Source organism: Pseudopodoces humilis, chromosome 1 (assembly GCF_049639895.1).
Source record: "Pseudopodoces humilis isolate 2021_Gansu_Grassland_sample_001 chromosome 1, ASM4963989v1, whole genome shotgun sequence".
Classification (NCBI taxonomy): domain Eukaryota; kingdom Metazoa; phylum Chordata; class Aves; order Passeriformes; family Paridae; genus Pseudopodoces; species Pseudopodoces humilis.
The window spans coordinates 5,011,004-5,034,724 of record NC_142200.1 but is presented as its reverse complement, the minus strand read 5'-3'; the positions used below and the strand labels follow the sequence as shown (position 1 = coordinate 5,034,724).

Here is a 23,721-nt window from a genome sequence, read left to right as displayed (position 1 = left end):
GAGAAGAATAAGAAATGAGAAATATTTCAACATGAACATTTATTATTTACAGTTTCTGGAGGAGTTGCTGCTGACATTAACACACTAGGGATGATTGATGAGCTGGTAATGAGGAGTTAGGCACTCTCGTCCACTTAACTCATGTAAGAATAAATTAATATAGAAGCTCTGGAGCTAATTAGACACATAACAACTGAGTCATCTTAATGTTATCATAGCATCTTCTCTTAGCTTCTCTCTTCACTATTCCATTGTCTCAAAAATTGAATTTTTAATTTTTTTTTTTTCCTCCTTGATTATACAGCATTCATCCCAAAGCTCAGAAGCCTCTAGGCAAAGCTATAATATACATAAGAAGTAAGCCTAAAAGCACACAAAAAGGAAGCCTTGATATATTCAAACAGTCCTCAGGAATTACCCTGGTCACTGGGAAGTGAGTCCCAGAACTGTGAATATGCAAAGGTGTAGAAAACAAAAAAACAGAAAGCCAAACACCACTTAAATTCAAAATTTTACCATTTAAAATTTTCCTCTGCACCAGGATGAATGGAACTAAATATGCTGAGATTGGTAGCTCCCCAGCTAACAGGAATGGCAGCAAATGTGGAGAAAAAGCAAGTTTGCTGCCTGCAGCTGTCAATTTAAAGAACGATTAGAGAGTGGAACAAACAACAGGCAAGTCAACACACAATGAGGAACTGGCTTGGTGTTTTCACTTCTAGGCACTGCAGCCGTTTTGTCTTAGGCTTGTTATAAAAAAAGGCTCAAGTGAGAAACAGACACGGGCACTGCAAGCTGCCACTGTAGGCTGTGATTGTACAGGGCTGGTTTGTTGTGTGTTACTTGGAAGGGCATCTTGCCTTGTGATCTGGAGCATTTGCTATTTTATAAGAGGTGGAAAAAGTTTAAATTCCTAAAATTCCTCCTGCAAATGAGGATTTGATTAAGGGATTTCCAACAAATGTGTCCAAAGTAAATACTAGTCTACAAAATTAGCTCAGTACTGGATTTAATTTTTGGGTTTTTTTTAAGATGATGACACTGTAAGCAGCTAAAAGCCACCACAGTACAAAAGTTATTTATGTTCTGTGCAAGTAAAGGCATAGCAATCTTTGGCTTTCTGTGTCTCATACTGAAGAGCCTCTAGTGTTTCTGTGTGCATTAGCACTGAGTTCCTGTTCTATTACATTTGTGTATTTTGGAGTTTTACAAAATTTTGTCAAATCTCATGCCTTTGAGCTCTCCACACATTTGTCAAATGTGGCTGAGCATCATCAATAGGTTTAAAAACTTTGAGCTGCACTTTGATGAATGACAGCACAACATCACAATCTCCTTTTCTGAGCACCTTGCTTACCCAAAATGAAACAAAATATAATACAGAGGTAAAACAAAAGACTTAGAGGAGGGTCAGTTTTCATTAGACTTCCACAACAGCTTTATAAACTCTTAAACTTTTCAGAGTATAATTAATAAAGACTTGTACTTACTTTTTCTCCTTTATCCCCTTTCAGTCCAGGAAAGCCAGGAAAGCCTTCTTCACCCTACAATACCAATGGAAAAAATAGCTCATATCAAATGCCATATCATTCTGTGGTATATCTGTGTACTTTAGAGAGTGCATTTGTCACCTCTTGAGAGCCGAGTCCAGATTTTCACCCTTACTGTAACAATGGTGTGCTCAGCATTGCCTGAGCACCTGTAACTTGCTCATATTTAAACAGATTAGCTTTCAGTTTTCCATTCCAGTGCATTCCTTCCCTTCCTTTTTGTAATTACCATCCACAACAGAAGTTTTCTAAGACGAAGATTAGAGACCTACTGTTGTTAAAGAAAAGTATTTGAGGCATAGCAACACCTCCCTGAGAAAGTCTCCTCTTGCCATATTCCAAGGCATAAGAACTTGAAGTTTGGTATGGCCAACTTACTACAATGTCAAGTTCCCAAAGGCATGGATATTTTTAATTTTTTTAAAATAAATGGCATGGAAACTGACATGAAAAATTTTGTGAAAATTCAAATGTGGTGGTTTTTTTTTCCCTCTAGCTACTCTCATTAGGACAAAAGACTGGGATCTTTTTCCCTGTCTGCTTTTGTAAAAAACTCACTAGCACAGAAAAATCCTTTTTGCAATAGCATTAAATTGGCTAAAAAGTTGATGCATATGTTTCCAAGTTGTATGCATATACACAAGGACCACCTAAATATGTAGACAAATTCAGGCCAAATTCTACCACATGCAATCTTATTTGTGACTTTTTTTCTGTAAGTCTAGTCTAGCAGACTTAGATGGATTTATTCCTAGGGCAAGGTTCCCTACTCTGACAACAGACAGCATCAAAATCCAGCCTTATTTATTTATTTAGTTGGTATTTAAAGGTAAACAAAAGATAAAATATGAAAAGTATCTGTCCTGTATATGCAAATTAAAGTCTTTACCTTTATAATCACATTTCTTGCTAACTGAACCTTCACGAAGCACTCCAGAATTTGCAATGCAGCTGGTGGTAAAAATCAGCTCTGCTATATTTGAATGGTTCTCTAATGAGAGAGAAAACCCATCAAATAGCAAACGTGATTTTTGAGGAAATCATTTGCTCTAAGAGGTCAATATAACTTGAAGGAACTGCTGTTCCATGGCAAAGTATGTCACACAGGTAGAACAATTTGTGTCTTTCGTATGCAAAGCAAAAGGAGTTTGCATAAGGTCCAGTTAATTAGCTTCTTCTCTTGCCTTTTTTATTATTTTTACTTTTTTTTTTTCTGTCATGAAATAGCAACTGCTTGGCAAACCTGAACAAATTAATCCTAGGAGCAGACAATAAGTTTGAAGCACAGTGCTCACAGAAATATTCATGCAGGACAGGAGAGTGTCCACCAGCTTTTCCAGTTTTTGTCCAAGGAGAAAATTGCACAGAACCTGGACTCTAGAGAAAGGTTTAACAACCCCCAGTGGGAAGAGCTCCTACTTCTGCCCCTCCTGCTGACTTCCATTAAAATCATTAAGGGTGGAAAAGACCTCCTAGGTCAAGTCCATCTATTTACTCAGTCCAAGAAAAACTTGAATGTGCAGGTAGTGGTACCTGTGAGGTATTTTGCAGTTACAAATACACATTTGCAGTTACAAATAAGCTTGGCTTAGGAAGTTCTTACAAAATTACATACTGCAAGCTCTGAGGATACAGCACTAGAAAAGTCACTCTGGAAACTCCATCCTTCATTCCTCAAAGAATTGATAACAATTCTGCAAGAAAATTAGGAGGGTTTTCCGAGCCATACTGAAAGCAAAAAGTTTAACCAGAATTCAATAAAAAGGACAGAATCTTGAATTTCTTTGTATTTGCTTTTAAATGGAAGCATTCAGAGCAACACAATGGATACTAAGGGGTAACCACAACTTCTGTTCTTCCAGGGGCTCTCAGAGCAGGGCTCACATAGGCACATGGGTTGTCCAGACTCAGTGGACCAAAGGAAATGCCACATCATGAGGAACTACAAAGCACAGGTGAATCTCAGCTGCTGCAGACAGAATATTGGGATGATGAAGAATAAAAATACTCCTCTCAGCTTCAGCCAAAGAAAGAAAAAAAATATAGCTCATCTGGGTAAGGACAGACACACCCAGAGAGGTTCCTTCGTTAGTTTGTGTACATCAGCAGAATTATTCTATTTCTATATTTGAGGAAGGGTTTCCTCCTGGTACATCAGCAACCTGTGGATTTACCAGACCATGCCAGCTCCAGATTAGTGATCCCTCCATATTCACCGTATGCACATGTACCTTAATTTGTTGTAGGTCGTGAAAAACTTCACCTCACTTGGGTTACAGTGAGCCCCACTACCCCACAGTTTATGGAATACCATATGTTTTTGGTCTGTGACCAAATTATATCCACATTTGCCATGGTATAACCCCAGCCAGCAGCCACTTTCTCACCTCCCCCACCAGTGGGATTGGGGAGAGAGTCAGAAGAGTAAAAGCTGGAAAACTCATGGGTGGAGATAAAGACTGTTTAATAGGGAAAGCAAAAGCTGTGGCCAGAAGCAAAACAAAGCAAGGAATTAATTCTCTGCTTCCCATGGGCAGGCAGGTGTTCTGCCAGCTCCAGGAGAGCAGGGCCCCATCACAGTAATGGTTACTTGGGAAGACAAACACCATCACTGCAAATGTTCCACCCTTCCTCCCCTCACTTCATATATGATGAGTTTATATGAGCATGATGTCATGTGGTGTGGAATATCCCTTTGGTCAGTTTGGGTCACTTGTTCTGGCTGTGTCTCTTCCCAACCTTCCCCACACCCCCAATTTCCTCCCCTGTGTGGCCATACAGAAAGCAGAAAAGACCTTGGCTCTGTGTAGGCCCTGCTCAGCAATAACAAAAACATCTCTGTATTACCAACACAAATCAAAAACAAGCCCCAGACCAGCCCCTGTGAAAAAAATTAACTCCACCCCAGCCAAAACCAGTACAACATCCTATGTAGGTCCTGCTATGTCTGAGTGGAGATAATGAAATTACAGGAAAAAAAATAACCTCAATTGCTAGATGATATATTTCATCAGAGTGGGAAAAACTAGTGCAGAGATTTTGCCATATCCAACCTCATAACTTTTTTTTTTTTTTCTGAAAGACCTAAAACAGAGAAGGAAGGAATCCGCAGGTTTAAGGAGAGATGTAGAGACAGAACAATTCAGTATTACCTGATCCTAGAGAGACATCAGAAGCACATAAAGGAAAAATTCCTCAGTGATGTTTTTAAGCAACCCACTCAAATTTAAATGTTTTTCTTTCCTTCATTTGCAGCTCCTCAAGCAGCTGCCAAGTTTACAAATATTTCTTCTAACTTGAGAACAGCTGTGGCCTATAATCACACATTTTATTTGAAACTCTGGGTTGTGGCCTATGTTAATGAAAATAGAGCAAACTAAACAAAAAAAAAAACAAAAAAAAGGGGAAAAGTCTCCAAAGCACATGGTTAGATTCTCATTTGCCTGTCAAATTCAAGTAAATCACTGGTCTCTTCCTTCAGCATACAGACCAGACAAAAGAAGACAAATCACTCTAAGGTCAATTCTATGCATTTTATTTATTTTATCTTCCAAACTGGTCTACATCTCACACAAAAGTGCCAATTTTCTAATCCTGGTATGAAATTAAAATTTCTAACCCTGTCACACAATGTCAATGGAGGTTACTGGGAGACCTGTAAAAAATCTGCCAAGCAGAACCCCATGAATCACACACTCAGCATGTTGGCAGCTGCACAGACTGGGGCGTCTAGAGCCAAAGCAGGAGACAAAATAGCAAGAATTGAAGAGAAACAGAACAATTGGGTAAGATGAAATGGAAACAGAAGTAAAATTGAACTGTGGAATGGTGGCACTTCACCATTAACACCCCCCTCTTTCCTTTGTTAATTAACTTCACAGCAACACTGTGAAATGAGAAGGGGGCTACAGCAGTACTGTAATATTGCTGTCACCTCCTGAGGGCAATCAGTCGGAGCTACAACAATACAGAGGACAGACAAAAGGTCCCAGAGTCTGGGGCAAAGAGAGAAACTCACTCCAGATTTCCTGTGAACCAGGTCAATGCCTTAACCATAAATTTATTGTTTCTCCTGGCTCTTTGGCCTGCATCTAACTTGGCAGCTTTATGTTCATGCAGAATAAATGAGAAGATGGTGGGCAGCTGTCCTACTGCTGATCCATGGTTACACACTGAATTGTTATCAGTGATGGATGAGTCACATGAAGTAGGAGGACAGAAGAGATGTTAAGTGGGGTCTTCAGGTTCAAATGTCTTAGAACACTTCCAAGACACCTCATAGCCTCGAAGAATGCAATATCTTTCTTTTCAGGGTTTCTCCATTCAATGGAACCAACCAATGACAAAATAAATGTTTTATTGAAATATACTTTAAATTTTAAGGCAGAGGTTTTTTGTTTTGTTTTTTTTTTGTTGTTGTTGTTGTTTTTTAGTGTTTTTTTTCTTAGAGAGGCAGGCCAAAGACCAGGGTTTCATTAAAAACCAGGAATAATTGCATATCAACTGAGAGGCAGATCTGCAGTGGATATATGTCACCTAGCTCCATTTTCAAAAGCTGCTGACCAGACATGACTGCCATTCTCCAGTGCCCAGGTGCAGGATTCTATTAGCCTAATGATGCTAAAGCCCTATTAATATTTTGGCAAATTTGACACCAAAGCTGGCCTGATCTTATGCTTCAAGATAAAATAAGACATTCATCTCAACTTGGACTTTGCTGCAGTAAAGAAGAAGAAAGAAATTAAGAAAATATTCTCTTTTGGGTCTCTGTATTATATTCTGATTTAATAAGCAGAATGGTAATGTGGACATGATACACAGAGGTCAGTGGAAGTCATAGGTTCTGCAGGACTATCAGGAAATCCAGCCCAGTGCAAACAACTGTTTAAATGATAACTATTGGGGTTTTTTGAATTTCAAACGTGTGAAAGATTTTATTTAATTCATTACATAGAAATCAATTGTCCCCAAGAGGTACTTTCCCAGGAGATATTAGTTTTCAAAAGGTCTCTAAACCCTTGAATCTTATCTTGAATGTCATTGACCACCCCACCCCCCCCACCCCATGAGACCAGAAGGGTCCTTTTGACCCTCCATTTTATGAGCACAGCTCTTCTGGAGAGAGCAGATGCCCCATTTTTCAGAGATTCCAACAGATAACTTTCTCTCAAGAAACCTGATACTCCAAATTTTCATAAAAATAGGTAAAGAAACAGCTGGGTTGTAACTAATTCGACACATGGTCACCTATAAGGTGACTTGGTACTGCAGGAGAGAAGATGCATCAGAGCTCACTTATGTGGCACAGCTCTACAGTAATCAAGGTCAGTGTAGAGTCCAGAATAACATAGAAACATCCTAAAGACTTCAAAGTTGTCACTGGTGCTCGGAATCCTGCCCATCAGCTTCACATTATCTGCTTCCCCACCTTGACACTCCTTCCCTCCTTAAGTACTGATTGCTGAGAGACTGGGGTGGTCAGACATCCCTGACAACTCCTCAACTTCTGCTTCATCTCCAACCCAGGCTGATCAGTGGAGAATGTAACCAAAAAAAGCACCTCTGAAGCAGAGAGGAGCACAGGGGAGTACAAGAGGGAGCTCTTCCATTTGAAATATTCCTGTTCAACAGCTGGAGTTGCTCTATCAATTGTCGAAATATCCAAATTAAGAAATAGTCAAGAGTTTGCAGAGCTATTTATGATTGAACATAATGAATAGGAGGTAAAATATAATTGGAAACAATCAGTACTATAATCCCACTGCATGAGGCTGCAAATATACTAGACGACAATGTGTTGGGTTTGCAGAAGTAGGACTAATAGATTATCTGCCTGTTAGAACAGTAGGACTAATAGATCCCAAAAGTTCATTTTTTCTCATTTGCATGGTTGGGGCAAGAAGGTCTTCAATTAAAGACACATATCTTAGAAACCTTAAAATATGAAAAACATAACTTTGCTCCAGAAACTTCTTTGCCTTGAAGCACAAATTGATGCTCCTTGCCAGCACCTGACATTACTCAGGACCAGACAAACAGCTTGCCAAGTACCAGAGGGAACTGTTCATTTAAACAGAAAAATGTTCCAGTCATGTATCATGGCATTGATGAATTAAAGTCCTTACATCTATAAAAAGTACACAGAAAAAGGTTCTGGTCTTGTTGATGATTGGTTGATACTTTTTCTTGCAAGAATAATCTATAAATTCCATTTGCTCTGGTTCTGGGAAGTTTCTGATGCTTCAGATCTCACACACCCCTCAACAATTTCAGTAGCTCCAAGAGGAGCTCATTAGGGCAGAGGAGTAATGTGTCAGAGTACTCCAAAATCTGGTGTTGAACTGCTCTTAACCATATTCTGCTACTGATATTCCACATTCATCTCTTGGTCTACCTTCTGGTGCCTCCCTGAAATATGTACAAAGCTTTTCCTCAGGATTAACTCCGTCGTCTAGTCCATGATTCCTCTCCTCCTTGAGGAGTCCCTTCTTTTTAAATCTCTCCCTGATGCATAAATTAGCCAAATCACTGATCATTCTTCTCATGGCTCTTTGCAAGAGCAGCATCTCTCCACACCTCTCTTTAAATGTCACACCCAGACTGAAGAGAACATCTGCCTAAAGTCTTATCACCACCTACTTATAACTTGCAGTGATGCACTGCTGTTCATTGCCAAACACACCTGAGGCTGCTCAGTCAAGTCATTGCCAAAGCTATAAATCTCTTTGATCCAGCCAGACACAGGGGTTGGAACTAGATGATCTTTAAAGTCCCTTCCAGCCCAAACTATTCTATGATTTTATGCTATTTATTTATTTATTTATTAAGTGGTGCTGCTCCCTAGGAATTTTTCACCTCAGAGATTATGACAAAGGTCATGATCCTTCTTCCCATTTTACTTGGACACTGAGGTATGGGAAGGGGAAAAGCTCTGGTCAAGAACTTCTTCGGAGAAAGTGACAATGACAGCAAAAAGAACAGTCTCCAGAGACCCAGACCTACTCCCAATTCCAAATGTATCAGATATCCTTGAAATAACAACCACTAAGGCTCCACACACTGCTTCAGCAGAAAAGCAAACTTTTATCATGAGAAAAACCTCACATTTGCCTCATTTGACACTTAGCACTATGTGTACATTTATTACTCAGCAGGGTCTGAGACCCAAAACACCATCTTCCTGTTAATGTCAGGGACAGAAGGCCTTGTGGGCTTTAGGAGACACAAAATCTTGAGGTAGTACTTAAGAAAAAGGGTGAGAGACCCAGAACAGGAAACTAAAGGTGCCCAGAGTTGCACTTGAGCAAGTTAAGAACAGCATAAAATCCAGTGCTGCCCTGTCTCAGCTGCCCTTACCTGCCCCTTCAGGGAGCCCATGAACAAGGTATCTGCACCTGTTGAGCCATCACAAAACCAAGAACAGCAACAGCTTTCATCAGTGAAAAGGGGAAAACCCATCTGCTTAACTAGAGAGATCAACCAGCAGGGAGAAAGGCAGTCAATGCTTAGGATTCCTTTGATGGGCCAGTGATAGCAACTCTGTGTAATGCTTCAGCTCTCTGTGATTTGTGAGGTGAGGAGCTGCAAGTCAGAGGGGGTGCTCCAAACTGCTGGGAAAGCTGGTTTATTTCCCACCTAACCGGCAGACAATCCATATCTATCCACTGCAATATCACTCTCAGGAGCATCCCACATTCCAACAAGATTTATCAGTTACAGAGACAAGATAATGTGTTTTTTTCCCACCCCCCATTCGAATTTATTTTCAGAAGAAACAAATCTCTCTTGCATGCTTCCTTTCCTCACTGCCAGTGGATCTTGGCAGAGAAATCCTTTAAAGAAACAAGTGCTGGAGACTTTGCAAACTTCTGGCTGCCAGTAGATGTCATTGCATACCAGCACTGTACCTGCCAGCCAAGGGGCAATGCTGAAAAGAAATACATGTTTTCTAAGTTTATGTAAGGGGGAAAAAAAAAAAAAAAGGAACAAGTTACTAACACTCTTACACTGCTGAGAATTAACCTGTCACAATCACAATAAGTATGTGAGCTGACTTTGAGTTCTTTAATGCAATCTGCAGCTGTTATTCTGGGTCACAGAAACCCACAGAATTTATCTAAAACCCTCTAATTATGGTTGAGAAAAAGAACTCCATCAAACCATGGTTATTTAGCTCTGCAGAATGTGCTTTAACTACAGTTAAGGGGACACAAAAATACTCAGCATGCAGACCAAAATTGGCCACATACACAAGAGGATTCAAAACATACTGAGTAAGGCAGATAGTAACATTTCTAGAACTTACTTTTTAATATGAGGATTCTGAGAATAAATCACAGATATGAACAACTCCAGTGGACTTCATGACAGCCTGATGAGGTATTATTATACAGATGTTTAAGTGCTGGACTAAAAGGTTATGTGCTTTTAACCAGCTCTCGGTAGCTAAGAATAGTTCCTGAGCCAAAGACTTGTTCCAGAGCAAAAAAAAAACATATCAAAAACAAACCCAAAACATTTATATATAAAAACCCTGCAGATTGTACTTTCACTTTGAATTACCAGGTCAGTTTTAGTCATACTAGCTTTTATTCTGCAATAAAATAAGAAGACTTGAGCATACAACCCTGAGGAGGCAACATTTCCATAGCCACTTGTCCCCAGGGAACATCAGTGACAGGGCATTGGGGTTTTGTTTTGTCTTCAAATTTCAACTCAGTATTATCTCTAAACTTGGAGATGTTTTCCCACTTTGCTACTGTCAAGATGTGCTCACTGAAGGGGCCAGCAGGGATGCTGATGCACCAAGGCTTCTGCAGCCTTCTTCTGCCTTAGCCTCTCTGGAGAAACCCTTCAGCTCACCAGTCTGGGGTAAACTGGGTGGCATTTGTGAGTTTGGGGACTTGGTGACACTACCTGAACACCCAATGGCAGCCCAAGCAAGGTCTGTAACCTCACTGGAGCATCTTCCCTGCACTGGGTTCACCATTCCAGCAATGAAAGAACACACATATCTCTTGAACTGATAATTAGTTTTATTTGGAAGTTGCAGAAATAAGGACTATTTCTTGGTTCATGTAAGCTTAGGCCCCACATCATTTAAGAGCTGAGAGAACACATCCTACTGTTAGATGTTCAAGTTGGTTGCTCCCCCTCTGTTCTGAAGCTGTTGTTTTCAAGCTTTCACCTCTGGCCCTTGGGTTTAAAGCACTGCCAGCCTGAGCCTTACCTGCCAGCAAATCACACACACCATCCTCCTGGTCCCAAAATGCATCCCTCAGAAATACACAGATGAAGCTCTCTTTCTCCATCGAAGCAGCCTCCAACAGCAGACTCCAGCTATGCCTGTAGCACTTTCTGTGGCACTTTTTCTTGTGTCCCAAGTTGCTGGATGCTGGCCAGCCCTGATCTAAAGGCACAGTGCTTGTGCTAATTTGGTAAGTCCTGCTGACAGCACAGCACAGGGGTAAAAATGCATCAGGGCTTTCAGGTCAGGCCTTTTGTGTATTCAGCTGCCTCGGGGCAGACAGAGCACAGGGCTCTGTGTGGGGACACTGTATCTAACAGAGCAGATTTCCACAGCTTTTCCAGATGCCCTAAAAATGGCAATAACTCCAATTTGGAAAAGAAGGGAAGGGGAAGCAAAGCCTTTGTTTGAAGGATCTAGTAGACAAGATACACAGGCTTGGAGGGAAGGAGGCTCTTCAGCTTAATTCTAGGGGAACAAAGACTAGCAGCTTTGCTCAAGGTCATTAGAGCCAAGTTCCAAGTCTGGATGTCCAACAGTCTAGCCTGGAGCCTGAACTATCTGCCTGCTTTTCTTTTCTATGCTTGGCCTTGCAGTCACTGCATCTCTAATAAGCCAAGCCACTTCAGAGATTTTATTCTCCTTAGAAATACTATAATAATCCTTCTGCATTTTTATCAGAGTCATTACCATGAAAAAAAAAATTGCTAGGAGAATATTGACTTAATCTACTAAAGTTGTTTCTCATATTCATTGCAGCCTGTGTGATTATTAGCGTGAAGGGAAACAGATAAAGCACAAAAGGAAAGCTTGGGTACTCTTGGAAACTTATTAGTGAGGGAAGTCCCAGTGCAAAACATAATGAAACCTTCATCCACCATCTCTGCAAAAGATGGGTGCTCATGGTTAGACTTTTTCCCTATGACTAATTGGTTTCCTGTGGAAAAAAATCATGGTAGTGATCACTTGATCCACTTGTTTCATGACACCTTTTTTCATGGTTTCTACTCTTCTTCAACACATGTGAATAGTGTTGGCCTAAACCCTGAACAAACTATGGAAATTTCTGTCCCTTTCTGGGCAATGAAGGCGTTAGGAATATTCAAGGGTTGTACAAAAGTCTAAGAACAGCTACCAGCAGTCAAGACAAAGGTGCAGTGAGCTCCTGGCCCATCTGCCTCAGTTTTCCTCATGGCAGATTTCGCAAACCTTCTGCCCTTCTGTCACAAATCACAGTTTGCAGAGCTCCACTGACATCTTGATGCAGAGAATGTCTTTGTACCCACTAGAGGTTTAGAGTTTACTGTAATTAACTCATATGCACTGTTTCAAGCACACAAAATTGTAACCTCCAGAAGAGTCTGCAAAGAGGTGTTTCAATCCCTGCTGGATGAAAAGCAACTTCATTTTGTTAATTTTAAACTCGCTTTCAGGTAGCTTGGTTTGCTTCCCCTTCAGTTTTACAACAGAAGAAAGAGTAAAAAATAATTTCCCACTAATATCTCCATACCACTCAAAGTTTGACAGATTTGCATCTTATTCCCCCTAAAGTCATCCCATTTCCTGTGTAAAGCACCTTCCTGCCTGCAGAGCCTTTTCACTGCTCTTGGCCTTTGGGGTGCTGGACAGCTGTCTCAGCACCAGTGCATAATGCTCAGTACTTTGCAAGACAAAGGCATAAGTTTTTGAAAGTCTCCCAGTTAAATTTTACATGGAGGGCTGGCTCATGATGTGGATGGCTGTGCCCCAGGAATGCAGACCTCATGCTCTACAGAGCCTCCCTTGTCAGACATGAATTCTCTGACTTTGATCGAGTTACTGAAACCCCGTTTTGCTTGAATCATCCTCAAAAATGCTCTCCAGCTACTCCTGCTGCCCTCACTCCTCTTCTGCCCCTGCTCCTCTTGAATCACACCTCTCCAGGAAATCCACTTGAGAGTGGTTTACAAAGGCACCTGTAGATGCATTATGGTGTTTTCTTTTTTAATATCTGTGCACAATAACTTGGCTGCATATGCATGTTTCTGTACATAAAAATCATCCTCAATCACTCTGAGCTATTTAGGCCTGGCAGAACATGCCAGGCTGCTGCTTGAACCATCACATGAGTTTCCTGGGTTTAAAAGTCACACTAGTCCTCATGCCAACATGAATTAGGTTTTTTGCTGCTATTATCTTGGGGTTTACCACTAATGATGTGCTTGACATGTTATATATGCTAATACAAGCATCCTTTTGGCTTTAACTTGGTGATATAACCAAGGTGATGACCTGGAGAAGCAAGGCCAGTACCTCTCCTGTGCTTCTGGAAAAACACAGGATTTTCCCTCTGACAAATGCCTCAGACCTCACATAAATGCCCTACAAACAGTACTTGGCAACAGTGTGGCCTGACAGGTGTTTGGAACTGGCACAGCTGGAGAGCAAGACTACAATAATGGGGTGATTTTAATCTTGTCATCTCAGTCTTTTCAAAGGTGAGACCAGTTTTTTCCACCCACATTTAGGATGTGAGCCTCGTCCTTTTAAAGGATGCCACAGCACATGCACAGCAACAACCACAGAGATGGCAGCTGTTAGTAAAGTCCAGCATCTCTGATCCAGCTTTCCAGCACTGGCTCATACCCATAAAAATCAAGGTAACAAAGCTGTCACAGCCAAAGTGGGAAAAAAATAATTCCTTTTCATGCAGCCATTGCAGCGCAGCAGGCAAACAAAAGAGACACATGAATCCTCTCCTTCCAAGTGTTCTCCTCTCTGGGAAGGTTTTAATTCCATAGGTTATTCTACTTTGATGGTAACTGGCATTGCAGGCACTTGCAGCCCTGCTCCCTGTGGTTCTGGCTACTTCTTGGGCACTGGAACAGACTGTGCAGGGACTTGGTCACAGTCCCGAGCCTGTCAGAGCTCAAGAAGCATCTGGATTGTGCTCTTAGTTACACAGTTTAGTTTAAGTAGTCCTGGAAGGAGCAGGGAGTTGAATTAGATGATCTATATGGATTCTTTCCAACTTGAGATAGTCTATGATTTTATGCTTCTATAACCCAAGGCTCTCTTTTTAATCAAGCCTGCAACTTATAGCTGATAAATCTTTGCATCAGCAACAGCACTGACACTGAGCCATTGGCTGCACATGGGGCACAAACACCTTGGGTTCCATAAGCCCTCCCTCCACAGATAAGAACAAGCTGCCTCAGGTGGCAGAGGTACCAAATAAACACAACAAGCTGACCATAAACTCATCATCCTCCAAGCCTACACGTTTGTTTGGGCACACAATGCTGTTTGGCTAATCCAGCTGAAGAAGTTCTGCACGTGCATGACATCTCTCTACTCTTCCATCTCCAGACCTGCAAACCTGTTTGTCTATGCATGAAAATAATAGAGATGGAATGATATTTTCCGACATTTTTTCTGCAGAGTATAAAACATAAGAAAACAACAACTTACTTCAACTACAGCACAACTAATACCATAAAGATCATGTTTCCCACACTGTTGGCTCTTACCACCTGCCAAACACAAGCTGGTTTCCAAAGGCTGAATCCTGAGTCTCAAAGGCTAAATAGTGTATGTCAGTGGGATGACTGCAGGAAAATGAATGCAGAAATGTGTTCTTTATGGCCCCCATGTCTCTAGCCTGGCTCAATAATATTTCCTGCCATGAGCAAGTGGCATTTCAATTGTAATTTCACGTGATGAATTACCACTATATACAATCAATATATCATAACCATAGAAAGAGCAAATGAGAAGCTGCAATGGGCATAAATGCCATGTTCTCTCTAGTGCAGCATTCTTCCTTTACGATCACAATCCAATATTGTTTGAAATTCTCTGAGCAATTGAGTAGCTACAGATTCCCTGAAAAACATCTCAACAGATTCTTAATCCCATTTTCAATATGAACCATGACTTCTTCCTTAAAATGTTCATCTTCTATCCTGACAATCTTTTTCCATTTTTCCCTGCAACCTGAAATTTCATTTTGATCATAAGGAAAACACCCTCAACCAGGTGTGATATGGAGCTACAGACAGAAAGAGCTAATTCTCTTCTGAAGTACAGGCATCAAGTCTCATTTTTTTGTGCAGAATGGAAAGTTTGTAGCCAGAATTGCCCCAAAATCACCATCTTTCTAAATGCAAATCAATACAGTCCTGCTGCTTGTTTCCCATTGCTGACCACCATTGAGAGAGTTTTCCAAGAGAGATAACAAAGAAATTTTCAGTGGTTATTCCATATCCTCAGTTTTAACTTCCAAGTCTTATTACTCTGTCCTGCCTAATATTAGAAGTAAAAAAACATTCCAGCTTTTTTCATTCAGTTTATTAATGAAAAGATCCAATTGGAAGAAAGATTATGACAGATTTCTCATAAACCAAATTTAATCCTGCTGAAAATTTCAATAAACTCAAAATTATGCTTTCCTTCTGTTTTTCATCCTTCCGGCCAATTTCTTTAGTGCATTATCCTCCACAAACTCACTGCTGCTTACACAAAGCAAAGATTATGATTTCAATTTGATCAGATTTGCCATAGCCAATGCACAAAGAAACTCAAAGAACATGAAGGCGAAAAAGCAATGAACACTCAAAAGCTTGTCTGCAGAAGGAAGCATAAAGGTTCCCCACAAAGATCCAATGGTGCCACATTTTCTGTATCCTGTGCATACCAAAAGCAACCTCTGAACTACAGCAGGCAACAGCAAGCAACTCATTTGTTGGACCAGTGAAGGATTAGATCTTACCTTTTCTCCTTTTTCTCCTATGCCATAGGCTTTGCCCTAGAAATGAGGAAAAAAGAAAAAAGAGGGGAAGATGTACATTTGAAAACAAGGATATCGAACAACACTGCAAATACATATTTTACGTTTTCCTTGTTATGCATCCAAGATCTATCTCTCTTTATGTATAGACATACAAGTCACTTCAAAACTACTATAAGGAAAGCAATTTTCTTTGGGCATAATTCCTTGATAATAATTCAGTGACAAATTAAAATGAAAACTTATCCCAAATTCTCCTACTGCAGCCAGAAAAAACATCTTATTTTTTATTCATGGAAGAGCATGATGTTGCATTCCAACAGCACAGTTGCCAACAACACTTACTGGAATGAATTTTACATAGGGTTAAAGATTTTCTTGCCTAAAAACTCAGCCTGGCATTTGCATTAATTACAGCTGGGGAAGGCTGTGTCTTGGTCATCGAATGTAAAAAGTCAAGAGAGATTTGCATCTTCTTTGTGTTCAGTTGCCTCATACTGTCCCCCAGCAGACATGCAGCTGTGGTAATCAAGTGCATCCAAATGACATATTTAAGTAGAAGATCAATATTAAGTCACTTATCAGCTGTACCCAGGGACAAAACTTCCATTTGCCCCTCTCCGAGTGAGTGCCAGTGAGTGCCAGGTTCCTCCTGGGATTCAGGTCCAGCAGAGGGAACAGCTTTGACCTGGGCACACAACGCTGTGAGCAGGTTTTCACCATAAAGGAGGAAACAACTACTTACATTTTCATCTCCTTTAGCAAAATCATTGGGTATTTCTTACTTACTGACTCTCCTTTTTCTCCTCGGAGTCCAGGAAGTCCTGGGATGCCTCTTTCTCCCTTGAAATGGAAAATGTGTTAATATAACACAGTTAATTAATTCCTTTCTTTGACATAGAAGGAAAGTGATGCAACAAGGGTTTGACTGAAATTATGGATACTTTTGTTTCCACCAGTCTCTACAGCCAAGATTTCAGCTCCTGCCCTAAGGACTGGGTGTACCTAATTGCATGTCTTAAACATCCAAGATTTCAGATTGATTTTTTATTCTATTTTCATATGAAAATACAGGTAGACGCCTTTGGCAAGGCAGAGAGTTTTCTCCTGTGAAGTACCTCAAAAGCTCTTATTTTTTATTAAGAGAGGAAATAGTTGGAAAGGTGCTTTGCAGAAGACCTAGAGTGTACATGCTTAAAATATGCAAAAGATAATATGAAGATTTGTCAGGATTTTAAAGGTTTTTTTTGTTTGTTTGTTTGATTGAATTTTTTTTGTTGTTTCTTTTTGCAATCCAAACTCTTTGTTTTCAGTCACACTGAATGCTCAGTATCAGTTAACCTTTCTCTTCCCTCCCACAAGTTTGTAGCACACACAGTCATTCTTCCTGCTTGTTCCAGTGGGAGAGAGGGAAAATAACACAGAAAAGAGACAATTAGAAAGATACAATTTATGATGGTCAGAAAAACTAAAACTGGAGAAGGACATACATAGAGGGGAAAAATGGTCAATGAAAAACAAAGCAAAACTTTTTCTTCACTTTTCACCTAGAGAGGACAGGGGTAAAAGGGATAAAGAATCATAGATCCAAAATTTCATAAATATTTATCAGATACAGAATTAAAAGTGGTGCCAAATCCAGCAAGTGCAGAAAAAATACCCATAATTTATTTTCACACACTGCATTGCAGTTTCAAAACGAGAGGATATATGCACTGCTTGGACTAGTTTTAAGGCTATGTGCTGTTTTGCCACCAGTTTCTCCAATTCCTCTAGCACTGGAAGCTGCTGGGGAGCAGAGGGCTCTGTCCACACCACTCTGCCTAGCTCCCTCCTGATCCTCACCCAAAATGTACAAACCAAAAATGTGCTGTGCTGAGCTTCCCACCTCTCACTTACAATGTGCTCATCTATTTGTGCCTCCCATTGTCTTTTGCTAGTAGGGAAATCAGGCACTGTGGACTTCAGTACAGACTTAACATCAAGCTGAAAAAGTCTCAGACCTGGAGCAGGAGCCTCCAGTACCAGCATCAATAAGTCTCATGACCCCTGCTCTCCCCACATCTACCCACATGGACCACAGCAGGATTTAATTTTGTATCTCTATCCAATTTATCCTGACCTATGCCCCCTCAAAAAAATGTGCTTAGCAGCACCAGGAACTGAAAATATTTACCAGGATGGTGCTTTCTTTTCCCCAGCTGAAGAAATGCTTTTGAAAGCACAGAAAATATGAAAGTTTCTTTCTTTAACCTGTTTTTTTTTCCTTCCCAAAAGACAGAAAATTCACAGAGCAAGGAGCATATATGCAAAAATTATGTCACATTCAATTAATAAGGCTGTGGTAAAATTCATAAAAAAATTTATGCTACCATCTCTTTTAAGTCACTGAAAATACAAAGCCTTTCTAATTTGGAGGAAAAGATAAATCCTGCTAGAGCTTGTCTAATACACTGGACTTCACAAACTTTACAATGGCAGGTAAGAATTGTAAATGCTTTGTGGACAAAAACACATCTCACAGAGAAAGGATTTTCTCTACACTTGGATCAATAGCAGTGCTGGAAGAGAGAAGAAGCCTGTTGATCATCAGCCCAGTGCCCCAACCAGCCATCCTGGCTGCCTGCAAACAGCACAGCCTGCAGAGGGACTGTGGGAGGAAAATAAATCAGACTGGGTTGTCATTAGCATCCAAAATTTATCAATAGGACCCAGCTTCAGACGTATTAGCCAGTTCTGCCACAGCTATTTCCTGCCTAGCTGTTTCCCAATACCATCCTTCACTGTATCTCATTCCAAAACACATCAACTGTGTCTCCATGCATTACCCTCACTTTGGCAGCATGGGTGATTGAGGCAGAGGTGCTTATCTCCCAGAATTTTTTTTGCTTTTTTGATATCTGCAAGCTCTCCTGTTTCTTCCTGCCTTTGAAAGCTTAGAGAATATCAGAATCACATTAGCTTCATCTTTCTTTAATAAATACCAGGTGGTAATGTTGGGAAGCTGAAAATAAGCATTGAGATCCTTGTCAAGGCCAGGATTTTAGCCTGGGTAGCTCAGTAATGTTTCAGGGGGAGAGGAGGAGAGCTAAAACTCATTCTTGAACATAGAGCAAGGACTGTGACAAGCTGCTCCTTGGCAATAGCAATGTAAGATCTGCTGTCAAGAGTGGTATACATTACTGAATCACAACATCTTTGCAAAAAAAATTTACTACTCACATTATTTAGCAGATAGAGAAGCTAAATAATTTGTCTCAAAACATCACATTTATACTAAATTGTTGTCAGATCCCATATTTAAATAGCATCATCCCCAGGTCCTTGAAACTGTGACACAGTCCTGCCTTGTCTGTGTACAAGTCTCAAACCACTACAGCCAGGGAAAAGTCACCTGCAGGAGTGGGGCAGTCCTTTTGGGGTGTGTTCCAGATAACCTGCTGATGCTGTGCTGGTAGACACACTCCTCTGTATTCCACCAGTGTGTCCTGCACCCCAGGACTGGCCCATGTGACACACTGAGACACCCTCACCAGCACACAGACCTTGGCAAAGCAGGGCAGGACAGTGGGATCTTGCTGCAGGGCCCTTTTATCATTATCATCATTGTCTTTTCTGCAACCTCCTCACTACAGTCATGGTTTTGCCATTCCTTAATATAGCCCACCACTATTAAAGCTGTCATGGATTAAAACAGAAAACTCTTATTTATTTATTTATACACGGTAGCATAACGAACCTGTTTCTGTACAGGCACATTTGAGCAGTAATGAGCCCATGTTCTTTCATCCCAGCCTCCAAAAGGCATATTCTTATCTCCAAAACTCCCTGCAGACAGCAGACCAAGCTTTGCCAAAAGACAGCACATCTCTGAAGATGTTTGACCTTCCATGACCCAGAGATTTCTCCTTTCCCCTCCCACAGTCTACCATAATAACTGAGCAACTTTTGGTGGGTTATTCACCAAATAGGTATAAATTCAGTGACTCAGTTTGCAGAAGTGATTCAGATGGAAATAGTTTTGACTACAACTTTTTTTCCCAAACATCTTTCCACAGATAGTAAAACTAGAAACCACCACCACCAACTTTCACCTCTCCAGCAATGTTGTGACTCTGTTTTCTTCCTGTACAAGTGCTCCCTTTGAGTCTATTGCCTCATGGCTCTATCTGTAACCAGGCACAGAAGGAGGATGTGTTTATGCTGAATGCACACACGTGAATATCAAAGAGACTTGCACAACAGGCAGGGTAATATAAAGGCTCCACTGTGAAACTTGAAGCAGATATCACAACCACTCTCCTGCCCTTTTACCTAGGAAGAAGAGTACTGAGGGAAGTGGCCTCTATTTAACATCATGACTCAGACAGCCTTACCAAGGATAACAAATTGTGACTGATCCTTTACCCCTAGTTGCAAGAAATTTTCTGGAGTGTGACTGGAAGGCTGCTACCTAAACTTTGCATGTATATTACTGCTGAGCAAGGCACAGCATGGCAGCAGCACCTCTTTTTCCAGGTGACCTACCAAGGAAGCTGTGCATGACCTGGTGAATAACAGTAACTTGCAAAAATGCCAGTTTAGAAGCTGCAGGAAAGGATTTTGCAACACATTTACTCTAAGAATGACATAAAGCAGCAAGAGAGAAGCCTAAATGCAAGCGTAAAATAAAGATAAAAGATTACAAAAAACTTCTGCAGCTCCAGGCTTATCCAAAGCTGTCTAAACTTAATCATATACTAAATTGACACTCATTTCTCAAAATCTTCAAATCCTCAATTTACTCTGAAATTGTTTTGCTGTTGCTGTTTTTATTAAACAAGTGAACTAACATGTATTACTGACCTTTTGACCTTTGGGACCTTCAAAGCCAAGTGGACCCCTCTCCCCCTAAGACAAAAAAGGCATGATTAATCAAACTTATCTTCTCATTTTATATTCAAGCAAGAGGCCTGATCTTGCAGCTACTGAGGACAACAAAAATGTTTTCAGGTTTAAGCACAGAAGATAATAAAGCTGACATGCCCTGAGGAGCAGTGACAGGGATTTCTCAGAGGTCCCAGCCAGAGCCAGAAAAAGCAAGCACGTTGCTTTTAAAAGCCATGATATTTTTTTCAATGTGGCCACATTTATCTTCAGAATCTGTTTTATTTTATTTGAAGAAGGATACACATAGCTGAGCTGGGTAAGAATAATCAGTTTGTTTTCAATGTTGTTACCAGGACTACCAGCATGACCAGAATCACTGAATTAAGTAAAGAGAAAACACTTGGGGAAACTTCCTTTCCCTCTATAGACATCCCAAATGAAACACACTCATCTCAACACTCACCTTTTGTCCAGGAGGACAGGAGCAGTTGAAAATCTTGAGATGTCCAACTTGCTCACTGCCAACAGTGGGCCTCACTTCCAGGGGAGGTGCTTCTGTCAGGACCGTGACCTGGCACTGCACCCAAACACCCAAGGTCAGGATAAAGCTTTTGATGCTGGAAAGTTTCCCCTTTCACCCACTTTAGAGAAATCCATAGGCACTACTGTGTAACACACAGCTAAATGCCACCTCATGAGGAATGAAACCCCACAAAATCCATTCACCAAGCAATAGGGGAAAATGTGGCAAATGAACAATGAACCTCTTTAATCAAGACTGAAGGGAGAAGAATGAAAGGAGGGTGGAAGTTTCTAGTGAGAGTTGGGCACAGGAAGATAAGTTTCAATTGGCACTGTTTTTAGCTGTTTCCAAATAAAACCAGTGGGAAACATGTTGAATATTTCATGCCGCATTTCTGTTGTTCTATCATCACTTGGGGTTTTGTTTCCCCTGACAGTTTGACAAGGACAGAGGAACTTGGAAACTTCAAATTCCTCATACTCATCCCTCTGCAGTGGTCCTCCTCTGGTGCTGCTACACTGCAAATTACACAGTTGGGTTTCAATCACCCCTATTAAACAAAATTATAATCCCACACTGCCACATATTCCCTGATTTATGTAAGAGATTGCAGTGAAGAGTGTTCATGTGAAAATGAACAAATGACATAAAGGAGCTTACTGGTCCAGAGGGAATGTCGCAGCAGGTCTCCAGCTCGGCGTGCCGGGAATCACAGTAAATCACCATCCGCTGAAGATCAAACTGGGAGACAAAGGGAGGCAGCAGTCTCAGAGACAGTGAATTATTAAAGACCCTGTGTCCTTTTGCTTGGACACAAACAGAGTAGGCAAACACAAACAAAAAACAGATGGTGCTAACTTCAGAGCAGTTCTATGGATCCTGGAGTCAATCTCTATCTCTCCCTATCAATAACAGACCAATGTCTCAGCATGCCACAAGAGCTGAATTAATAAGACCCTGAAAATGCCTATTCAAATTCTAGTGCAGGTTTTCATGCTAATCCCCATGTTCTGGCCAAATTTCTGTCTGAGAAGACATATCCTGGCCAAATCTATCCTTCCTAGGATTTCATCTAGACACAAGGTCTGTTTTCCTCCTGTTGTGCCTTGCATCTTCTGACCATTTATTCCCGTGTGAGAAATGTTATGAACGCATTTGATATGCATGTCCCATCCATTTCACACAGCTAAGAAAGATTATAAAAGTCTGAAGTACCAAACTATCACACATAAATTATACCAGGGTGAGACTGCTGCTGGCCAATCAGCCTGTGTGTCCTGACTTTGGTTCATTTGTACTAAGGGTCATTTAATATCTATGGAATGGAGAATGTATCACAACTCTCTTGAGTTTACAAGCTTCCTTTTTTCCCCCATCTCTTTCTATCAAATGTGGAAATATTCATAATGCCAAGATCAGATGGAGAAAGACCTTCCTGTGTAGTTCAGTACCCAGTTTGGTAATATTTGTGTATGATTTTATCTCTGCTTCTAACTGTAGCACATTGTGTGACTAGGCAGAAAGATAAAATATATTTCTAATTTTTAAACCCTGCTATGGAGATACAGTCTCACATAAAAATACAGCAAGTCCTGTGATCATAAGGTGTCAATCTATCTTAGCTATGTAACACTGGCAACATTTCAGCGATGCTGCCTCAGGAAAAGGGTCAATTACAACATAACCCCCAAAGCCCCACTCATTCACAGGCTGCAAACCCAAAGCTGAACCTTTACCCAGCTCTAATCAGCAAGTGCAGTACTCACATCAATGGGGACACTGTCATACAAGCGCTTGCCAATCACAGTCTTTCCTTGAATGTCAATGTTTTCCCTGTCTTCAATGGGCAGCATCTGCACCAGTTTGCAGTCTATGTACAGCGACACAGCCTTGGACTGGATGCTGAGGGCGATTTTGTGCCAGTTGCGGTCGAACAGGTCAGTGACTCGTGCGTTTCGGAACACCACCCTGACGGCGTCCTTGGTGAGCCCGACAGCGTTGTACTCCACAGCTTTGTTCTCTCCGTCCAGCCGGATCGAGACCTGCAAGGAAACAGAAGGGGTTTTGCTGAGGAACAAAGCCTTCTCCTTCCTCCTGACTGCTCTTCATCATCACTGACACCCCAAAACCAGGGATGGCACAGGAAGCCCAAGCAAAGAGGAAAGGATGGAATTTTGTGGGAGATATGGAAAGGGAACCTACACTTGTGCTGGTAAATAAATTGGGCTCCACAGGCTTTGGTGTAGACCCATGGCCAGCTAAAGCCTCCTCCTGTGAGTACAACCCTTGGCATGGTTTCAGCACAGGCCACCTGGCTGCCATGGCTGGGTGGTAGCTCAGGCCATAGGCACCTCCCTAAAGCTGAACCTGGTTTGGATCCCTTTATTCTGTGTACTCCTCCACTGCTTCCCAGCAGGCTCTTTACTCCCATTACATGTCCTCAATTGTCCCATGGGATATGGAAAAACACCTCACTGCCTCATATGAAACCAGTCTGCTGAGCTGTGGCACTGCCCACACTTTATTTCAGGTGCTTTGAACAGAGAACTGCACCCCATCCTCTGTACTGCAAGCTATAGAGCAGGCAAAAATAGGTTTTTGAAGACATACAACTTTGAGCTAATTTACAAATTGCTATCTTGCTTTACTGAAGTCAGGCAGTTACCAGCAAGCAGCAGGGAATGGACCAGGTAGAGCCAGGATTTTTACCAGTTCACAAGAAAAGGGAATGGGAGGTTAAGTCAAAAAAACTTGCTCATGAAAA

General features: G+C 41.1%; 1 protein-coding gene across 1 annotated transcript in view; it reads right to left on the bottom strand.

Annotated features, from left to right (window-relative positions):
• COL22A1 (collagen type XXII alpha 1 chain) overlaps nucleotides 1-23,721 on the bottom strand; it is a 240,622-nt gene that overhangs the window by 126,122 nt on the left and 90,779 nt on the right. Inside the window, exons 7-13 of the mRNA XM_014258290.2 lie at nucleotides 22,724-22,999; nucleotides 21,618-21,698; nucleotides 20,898-21,011; nucleotides 20,411-20,455; nucleotides 16,355-16,408; nucleotides 15,548-15,583; nucleotides 1,491-1,544 (exon numbers count right to left, since the gene is read on the bottom strand). Coding sequence (XP_014113765.1) covers nucleotides 1,491-1,544; nucleotides 15,548-15,583; nucleotides 16,355-16,408; nucleotides 20,411-20,455; nucleotides 20,898-21,011; nucleotides 21,618-21,698; nucleotides 22,724-22,999 — 660 coding nt within the window. The remainder of the gene's footprint in view (nucleotides 1-1,490; nucleotides 1,545-15,547; nucleotides 15,584-16,354; nucleotides 16,409-20,410; nucleotides 20,456-20,897; nucleotides 21,012-21,617; nucleotides 21,699-22,723; nucleotides 23,000-23,721) is intronic.